General features: G+C 54.6%; 2 protein-coding genes across 2 annotated transcripts, besides 1 other annotated feature; both read right to left on the reverse strand.

Moving 5' to 3' along the window:
• Window positions 1-1,024: 1,024 nt before the first annotated feature.
• EKO05_0001769 (tRNA (guanine-N(7)-)-methyltransferase (tRNA(m7G46)-methyltransferase)) lies at window positions 1,025-4,882 on the reverse strand (the record flags this gene model as incomplete). The annotated part of the gene is made up of 4 exons (XM_038937487.2): window positions 1,025-1,840; window positions 1,891-2,105; window positions 2,159-3,971; window positions 4,025-4,882. 4 exons carry the CDS (start codon window positions 4,880-4,882, stop codon window positions 1,025-1,027), a joined length of 3,702 nt encoding a protein of 1,233 aa, XP_038802524.2.
• Window positions 4,883-4,977: 95 nt separating this feature from the next.
• Window positions 4,978-5,141: a tandem repeat.
• A 152-nt stretch (window positions 5,142-5,293) lies between these two features.
• On the reverse strand, window positions 5,294-6,839 carry EKO05_0001770 (pre-mRNA-splicing factor prp46; the record flags this gene model as incomplete). The annotated part of the gene is made up of 2 exons (XM_038937362.1): window positions 5,294-6,153; window positions 6,206-6,839. The coding sequence occupies 2 exons, from the start codon at window positions 6,837-6,839 to the stop codon at window positions 5,294-5,296; spliced, it is 1,494 nt and encodes a 497-aa protein (XP_038802525.1).
• Between the last annotated feature and the right edge of the window lie 2,495 nt (window positions 6,840-9,334).

Here is a 9,334-nt window from a genome sequence, read left to right on the forward strand (position 1 = left end):
ACCGATCGAGTGTCTGTCGCGCCTGCGTCCAGGCCAGGCCGCGATATCTCAAGCACTCCAGCGGTACTGCAACACCAGCCGAAGGTCGAAGTGGACCAGGACACAAGGAGTGGCTCCGTGCAACCACGCGTCAAAAGCTTGTTCGCCTGAGCGATTCTTTGCTAAAACCAGCCAGCTTCTGCTCTACTCTTTACCACCACAACGCTGGCAGATGGTTTCCAAGACTGTAGGACAGCTGTGATATATCTACATACCGTACAGAAGAATCAAAAAGTGGTTGAAATTAGAGCGTAGGTATATGTCAAGAGCAAAGAGAGAAGTAAGTTCTATCGTTCTTAAATTTATTCAAGGAACCTGCCAAAATTGCAAATAACAATAATACGCAACTTATCATCTGCTTTCACTAAAATAGCGATGCGTCTCTTGGTTACAATATCTCTAATTAAGATTCCCAAGAGTGTAAAAGATAATAAATTCATCTCAAAGTTATGGTATGCAAGGGCCGACCTAGAAACCCAGACACGTTACAAAAAGCTTGCCATAACAATGAAGAGTTTTGGAATTCAATAAAAAAGTAGCCCTTGTTTTGGCCCTGAAAGCCAGAGCGGAGGAAAGTCTCGACCAAGTAAGATGTAGATGAATTTCCATGGCCAAGGACCCGTGCACTGAACACGAACCAGCTATACTCTGCGGTCAAGTCGACGCATGAACTGCGTTTACTGTTCGAGGTCATAGCTGAAGGGAGACCTTGGGGCGGATCGAGGTTGACGTCAACTTGATGCAGAAGGGTTGCCAGCTTTATTCTTGGCAGCAAAGATGTAAGCAACGGCGGCCAAAAACAATAACAACAGTTCTGACGTGTTGGTATTGCATTATATATTGAAGATGCTGGATAGCGGTAATGCAAGAAAGCCAGGATTCGGTCATTCAAGTTTCGTGAGTATTGTGCTGGTCTATCGACAACCAAGCCATGCCATCCCATTCGACTATTGCTCCGCAAGACGCCTTCTGAGTACATAAAACTCTACACATCGGGGAACAGCACGCCAACCACCTCATCCACGAGCGTGAACACCAAATGCGTATTCAGCCGCTCGTTATTCAGCATCCCCCCCATCCTGCGCGCGGCGATAACAGCATTCTGCCTGCCGACAACACTGCTCGCCAGCTCAGGGACCAACGTCTCGAGCACGGCCTGCGCCTCTCTCCGGCTGCGATCACGATCTTTCTGCGTGCGTGGTAAGGCTGCGGGATCAGGTTGCTTGAGCCGGCCGTTGGGCCACATGATGTCTTTGATTTTGTCGATATACGACGCCATGCTGTTGGCCGAAGTGAAAGCCGTGAAGGACTCGCGCACTTTGCGCTCGATTGTGCCGCCGAGGAGCTGGTGCAGCACTACGACGACGGCGCGGCCGCGCAACCAGTTGTTCTGTGCGTTTAGGCTGAAGACTTCGAGGAAGAGGTCGCAGATTGGTTTTACAAAGGGCTCCAGTTCTTTGTTTTCGAAGGCGAGGAGCTCCGCTTCTGCTTCGGCGTCGCCCACGCCGAGACCGGCTTCGAAGCCTGGCGGGGCGTTGGGGTCGGTGGGGTGGCTGTTGGTAGCGGCGAGCTGCGTGGTTGCTGCCGAGATGAGGTTCTGGCCAGCGACGGAGAGCTGGTCGAGGACAGGAATATTGCCGAGAAATTCTTCCATGCCGTCTGCGACCGATGAATAAATGCGGGAGACGAAGTCACTCGTTTCGGCGGCATTCTTCAGGGTATCCGCAGGGTTGATGGCGGAAGCCGAGAGGAAAGCGCGGAGTTCGCGGCTGCGGCAGACGGTTGGTATCTGGAGAAGTTCCTTCATGGGTATCAGCAGGTGAGAAGAGAAAGTAAGGAAGATGAACCTACGCGGAGATACTTCTCGAGGCCTAACCGTCGCTTGTGCAGGAAGTCTTTCTGCAGCTTGAGCATCATCTGCCGCCGTGGAAACTCAAGGTTTCTAACTTGAGGGAACTTTGAACGCAGGTTCTTGTGCAGCTCGTGGAACTCGCTGTAGCGACGGGAAATGACCCACGTTGCGGCCGGCATCTGATCGCCCGCTTTGCGTTTGACTTCAACAACATCTAGGTTATGTTAGTTCCAGCTCGCCGCGATTTGAGATTTGCAATGTACTTACACATGGCATACTCCTTCCCATCTTCCTCGGTACCAACCATGATGGACTGTATGAATACTGTAGCGCGGCCATACAAACTGTTGTCGCTTTCCTGGACAATATACTGTTGACGTTGCAGCTCCTTCCTTTGGATCTCTCTTTGCAAACTGGCCTTACTTTTGCGTAGGATTCGGAGCTCAGCAGCATTGTTCGTCAGCTCCGCTTTCGAGGTCAGCGAGTCCACGATAGACTCCTGCGTTACCAGACGCTCAATATCCGCAGTCAGTGCATCGATGGCTTCCGCAAGACCCAAATCTCCCGGGGCAGCTTCGTGGATGTCTTCGTCGTCGGTCTTATTGCGGGCTACAGGGTCGTCCACTTCGTCTTCGAGAAACTTCTCTTCATCGCCGAAGAGATCATCGTTGAAAACTCCGCGTGTTCTGGGTGCACCAACAAGCCCTAAGGATGCTATGCTTGGCCTCTCGCTTTCTTTCCTATTTTGCATCAAAGGCCTAGGCGACAGGGCTCCAGTTAGATCTACAGAACCTTTTCGAGACTCAATGTCCCGGGGTGGCTTCAGACTGGGGTCATAGAACAACGACCCCTCGGGTTCGTCCATGATGTCAGTCAATGCAGCGTGCATAGCGTCCACAACCTGACTATTATTTCCGTTTGGCTGATTTTGACCAAAGTCAGAGTCCAAGCTTGCAGTTGATTGCACCATGGTATCAGTATCGTAATCGTCATCAAACAGCGGTAACCGAAGAGTGGTGGGTGACTGCACATCCAGCGACCGTCTGAGGGGCGGCTCGAATTCTTTGATCACGCCTTGGCCTTTGAGATCGGAGGACGAAGCAACTGCACGGCGGAGGTCTCCGGCTGGCAGCTTCAGCATGGGTCGCTGGGTCGACTGCGATCTGGTCATCGCAGGAGCGGCAGCAGAAGGGTCGTCCAAGGTCTGCGCAATTGATTGCGTTCTAACGTTTCTGCTGGGATTCGCTGCTTCATCCATTGCAAGCCATTTGTAGTATAGGTTCGATCTCTTGAAGCGCCTAAAGTATGGCTCTTGCAACTGGTCATAGGCATCCGTCTGAGCTTGGAGCAGAGCACGCCGTGCATCGTGGTACTGTTGCGGTGTTGCTTTTCGTCCTGCTTTTAAGAATGTTGTGACCGCTTGTCTAGCTTCTGGTAAGATCTTCAGTCCTGGCTTGGATAGATACGCGTCGTGAATCTGTGCAATATCCGCACGATCAGAATCCGTCCACGAAGGTAGTGGTCCGCTTTGCCCCACAGGCTCCTCATCCATCTCATCCTCGAGAGGGTTTCGAAACCCATCCACGACTATCCAGAACTGTACGAGACGCATCAGATCGGCCTGGTCCATGAACTCCATGAAACAAGAGAGACCCGACGCATCGTAGAGGACTTCTCGAAGAGAAGCATTAGCAAACCGAGAAGACGTTCGCTTGTGCTTAGGCTTTTCCTTTGCCTCCACTTTTGCACGCACTGATCCGCCAGCACTGAGATTTGCGACCTTCTGGTCCAGGATGCTGCGTGCTGTTTCCAAGCGCCGCAGATAGACTGCATCTTGGTCCTCAATCTGCGAGTCCTTGCGCAACTGACTGGAGATTTCGCTGCGAAAGCGCCGGGCGTCGGCGAGTGTGTTCGTTTGTCTGATGGCGCGTATAAACTTCTCGAAACGCCGCTCGTTGTCGCCGGGCGCGAGCTTGGGAAACTGGATGTTCTTGGTGATTTTGGGCGAGGCAGGCGTCTGCTGATCGAGCGCGGCCCGGAGCTTGCGGACAGTCTTGCGTTCTTGAAGAAGCGTGCGACCCTTGACGAATGAGCGGCTGCTTTGGCATAGCGCTTTCTGGAAGATTGACTTACACAACCCTCCATCAACTGGTTCCACATGTCGGGGTCCGCGACCAGTTGCATGATGGGCGACAGGACAGCGCAGGCCACGAGCTCCTTGACCAGCACATTGACCGCCGGGCTGGTCATCATGCTGGGCGGCATGATTTTCGGCAGCAGGCGGGCGGCCAGGCTGCGCAGGTGCTGCTGCTGAATGGGTTTGGTGTTGGAGTACGCCAGGGACGCAGCCGGGTGCAGGCGGCCCTCCTTGTACTTGGCCGCAATGGCAAGGTCCAGCTCCTCGCTCTCGGTGACGTTGCGCATCAGCTTGCGGCCGCGTACCACCTGCTCGGCCTCGTAGGACGCGCGCAGGTGGTCGGTGATGATGGGAATCAGGCGCGACACGACCGTCTCGACCACGTCCACGGCGAGGATGCGCTCGCAGATGTCGCCCAGCGCCGCGCGCACCGCTCGGTCGACCTCGTTGACGAACGTGGGGCTCTTGCTGATGCTGCCATACCAGCTCTTTACAAAGTCGCGCAGAACGAGGCCAACCAGCACGTCCAGGCTGTCGGACACGACGAACGAGGCGGGGTAGATGGGCTCCATCATGTACTCGTTGCGCTTGGTGAGCGCTGCCACCTCGGCCGCCCACCGCTCTGGCCGTACAAAGGCGGCATGCCGAGCACCGTACTCGGCCCTGCTGCACCGCAGCTCTTTGCTCCAGGCGGTCGTGAAGGTCAGCCAGGCCTGCAGCCCAGCGGTTGCGAGTGCGCCGGCAACAAAGGCATACGGCAGGTAGTGCAGCTTCGGTTGCCAGTGGGTGAGGTAGCCCCAGGCGACGAAGATGGCGACGGCGGCGAGGACTACATCTCTGCGCTTCAGGGCCATAGTCTCTTCTTGGCTCGGCGCATCTTGCGCGTGCAGGCTGGCACGTCTCTGGCGGACGGTGAGGTTGACGTCGGCAGCACACGCGCCGCGGTAAACACGGGCCACCACCACTAGCACGAGCACGAGCACGACGAACCTACAAAGCACGAGCACGATGAACCTACAAAGCACGAGCACGATGAACCTACAAAGCACGAGCACGATGAAACCAAGAAGCACTAACGCGGGTACGAGATACGGCGACTTGTGCAAGCACGAGAGCATCCACTCATCCGTCGCTTGTCCTGTGTGCGTCTTTGGCTGCTCTTCTACTCTACAACTATGGTATCTCGTTTTGAACGCCCCAACACCTGTCAATGCAAATGCAAATGCAACGTGCCATCGCCCTCTGTGCACTGCTTAGAACACTGCCTAGAACTTCTGCCTGCCCAGCGTCGGCTGCCAATCCAACGGATGCGTCTCCTCTGTCGCGTTCTCGTCCTTCTTCCAGACCTGGATCGACTTGTCTGAGCCACCGACGATCAACCTGAGTCCGGTCTTGTCGTAGGTAGAGCACATGACGCCTGCCTCTGCGTCCAGGGAACCAGGCTGCGCAATCTGGTCCGTGTGCTGGAATCGATGCCCAGTCTTCCAGTCCCAGAAAGACATCGAGCCATCGTCGCCGCCGGAGAACATGACGTTGTCGTTGTTAACCGACAGGGTGTTGACGATGCTGTTGGCCGGCTGGAAGTTGAGCATAAAGTCACCCCGTGGGCACATCCACTGCTTGATCGACTGCGAGCTGCCGGATGCAAACGTGAACTCCTTTGGGTGTAGCGCTAGCGCTCTGACCGACTTCTTGTGGTGTGTCAATACTGTCTGTGTCTTGCCAGCCGCCAAGTCCCAGAGACGAATGGTCGAGTCCATGGAACCTGTGATGACCTGGGGATCGGCCTCTTGCGCCTTGATGCTCGAAATAGTGCCCTTGTGCCCGCTCAGCACGTGTACGTTTGTCCTGGTTCGCATGTCCCAGACTCTGGCAACACCGTCGCGGCCACCAGTAATCAGCACGTCCAGCGTTGGGTGCAGCGCAAGTGTGTAGACACCACTGAGATGTCCGTGGTAGTGGCGAATGACCTTGTTTGTCTCCAAGTCCCAGCATTTGACCATCTTGTCCTCACCACACGAGAACAGATACGGGTGTCGCGGCGAGATCTCCAACCCACGGACGGCGCTGATGTGGCCAGTCAGTGTAAGCTTGAGCTGTCCACTCGCAAGATCCCAGAGCTTGACTGTGTCACACGTTAGCAGGTAGACCGTGAACACGGGCGAAGCGACACATACTCGTCCTGTCGGCTGCACCACTGGCGAAGAATTTGTTGTCTGGATCCACAGCCAGCGACCGCACCCATCCCATGTGGCCCGCCATGACCCTTGAAACCTTCCATGGCTGGTGCCATTCGGGCTTTGTTTGCCTGACAGTGTCCTTGCGCACCAGCGAGCTCGAAGTTGCGTTTCGATTGGGCGTGGGGCCGTTCGCGTTGGGAGCTGCGCCCTTTCCTCCAGCCCTCAGTGTCAAAGCCATGGACTGTGCGTCCTTTGCCTTGTCCGCCTTCTCAGATGCGCCGTCGATCATCTTGCGCATCTTGGGATCTGACGCCTGCTCTTCCGCGTTCTGGCTCTTGATCTTTTTGCGCCGCTCTGCCGCTGTCGAGGCTGCCGCCGCCATCTTAGCAGCCAAGGCCGGGGGCAGTTGGCGCACATGCTCGTATTCGTTCCGTATGCGCGCAGCGACGTTGACCTGGTCGGCGGCCGTGGATGGCGCGGGGGTAGTGGCGGTGATGGAGAATGCAGAGTTCGCCGTATGATCGAGGGCGACTGACGACGCGAAGTCTGCCGCGAATATCTCTCTTGTCCGTTTGGCTGACATGCGCACGAGCTGCTCGGTTGAGCTTGGGACGGGTGCCGTTGTCGCCATGGTGTTGTGATGTCTTAGGGTTGTGCAGATGGGCTGGAAAGAGTACGGCGACAGCTGAAGAGTGCCGCGCAATAGCCTGAAGGTATTTGGCGCGTCGTTGGTGCTGTGAACCGCGGCATCAAGCTCGAAGAACAAGAACGATTGCTAGCGCAATGTACCAGTCTTGGCATGGCCTTATCGATTACACTTCGTCAAGATCGCGCGAGACCCAAGGCTGATATCGACATCACCATCACCACGCTTCAAGTACAAGATGCGGCCACGTCTGCTGTCTTTTGCTCTCCGGTCGGCATCCGTAACAGGCTGAGCTATACAGATGGCTCGCCACTGCGACACCCGTTCACGCCGCAGTTAGCGCTCAGCTATGCCTGTTCCTCACCATCATTGACACACCCTCGACTGCAGAGTGAACAACATACACACTCAAGCGCAATGTTCTGTGGCCAACGGCTCTCCAGTCGAGCTCAGCAGAAGATTCGTCTCGAGCCATGGTTGCTCGACGCCTGGCTCAACGTTCGAAAGGACTGCTTTCACCCTGCATCATGGTTGGCATCTGGAGCTGATCACACAGCAGTACATGACTCTTGAATATCCAGGGCTCATGCTTATGGCCCTTGGAATAAAACTGTGAGCCTATGGATATTGGCATAGGTTTGAGGCCGGCCAAGTTTGCACCAGCGTTGTGGAGCATCCCACGAAAAATCTATACCTATCAACGAACACATCAAAATACTCCACTGATTCATCAACAAAGAGTTTCGACACAATAAAAATTCTAGGAGAATGAAGAGGTGGTATAGTGAACCGCCACAACCTGCGAACATAACATCTGCCTCCGAATCGAACAAAGAGTGCGGTCAAGGCGCAAAAAGTCAAGAGTTGGAACTTGCTCCTAGGCTGTCAAGCAACGACTCCCAGGCTTGCAATACAAGCGATCCACCTCTCAAAAAGAATTCAATTGGAGCGTATCGAGAAGCGGATACACTTCTCGAACCCTTTTTGGTTAAAGCCAACAATACGGGCGTTCCAGGATAATTTACCTCATTACGTCAAGAATCCCACTAATCCGTGCTCAGTTGCACTGGCAATGCAGAAAATTCTGAAGCCAGCAATGTCCAAACAATCAGAATAGCATTCTGATCGCAGCTAATTACATGCGGAGATCGAGTTTGCTGGAAACACGTTCGCCGTCCCCAGGCTTACCCCAGATTTGTTCGTGCTTGGGTTGGGGTTCATTTGCGCACGCACATGCTGCCGAGGAGCTCCAGTCGACACCGAGCCGTCACACCCGGTATCGTGGAACGTATTCGGATCGGCAAAGACGTGTCAAAGTCACCCTTGGCTGCCCTTCAAATTTGTTTGCCATTGGAGCAAGCTCGTCGCAATCGTCACTTGCAACGACGTCCAAAATGGTGGATATGACCGCATCCAAGAGACTGCAGATGCAGGTATGGCTTGAACGCAGAAGCTCAGGAGATTTGTGTTAGTCCTGCTGGGCGAACACAATACAAGCCACTCGCTACATCCTTGGAAAGTGTTAGGCATCCAGGAGTAACGTTCAGGTGTGCGGCCCGGGAGTGTCATCCGGTCTACGACTGGTCCAGTTTCTGCGCAAATACTTGCCACTTCGGCAGAATGCACGGAAAGGGGAGTCGTGGAGCGGGATGTCGCGAGCCAAGGGATACGATGTATCGTTCGTTGCTGGAATGTCTCTTCCCAAATTCCTGGGTCACCAAACCAACTTCCCAAGCTCTCGCGCAACCTTTCTCTGCGTTTGTAGCTCGAATCGCACGCAAGACGTTCGATTTGAGCGCATGCGAGCTTGTAAATGGCCAAGCCACCCCGGATTTTCTGCATCACGCCATGCCAAAACTAGCTCCCGCCGCGATCAACACCCCTCGGACCACTTACGGAACCACACCCACTCGAGTAAGACTTGTGGCGTCTGGGGCACCGGTCTTGGTGTCTTAACAAGACCTCATCCCCGTCCACGCTTGAACACGCTGCCGCCGCAAGAGCCTAGACGTAACGGCGCATCGACAGCAGCCAATCACCTATTGCCCTGTACTCGCTCTGTGCCGAGACAATAATAATGCCTACCCCAGAAGGTTTTGTTGACTTGTTCGTTGCAGGCAATTGCTCCTCTGTGATCTTCAGTCTCATTTGCGGAGAGGGGCTTTGTGTCGGCGAGCAGGGTTTTCTCTCATCCAGGCCCAAACAAGTCGCTGAACGATCCTCTCCGCACATCGAGGAGTGATGGAAGGCACCGCTTAGCCGCTTCGAACACTTCCAGGTACTGCATGTGATGATGGTGGACAGTGGATCTTCTGAACACGGACTGTGCCTTTACAAGGCCAATGCGGCCTACTGTGTAGATATAAAGCCTTGAACATCCTTTGTGCTCTTCTCCCGTAACCATCACCGTCGTTTACACATACAAACCTAGAACCTTTACTAAGCCGTCAATCCACACACGAATTCATACACCAATCAAG

The sequence above is a fragment of the Ascochyta rabiei genome, chromosome 2 (genome assembly GCF_004011695.2).
Source record: "Ascochyta rabiei chromosome 2, complete sequence".
Lineage (NCBI taxonomy): Eukaryota > Fungi > Ascomycota > Dothideomycetes > Pleosporales > Didymellaceae > Ascochyta > Ascochyta rabiei.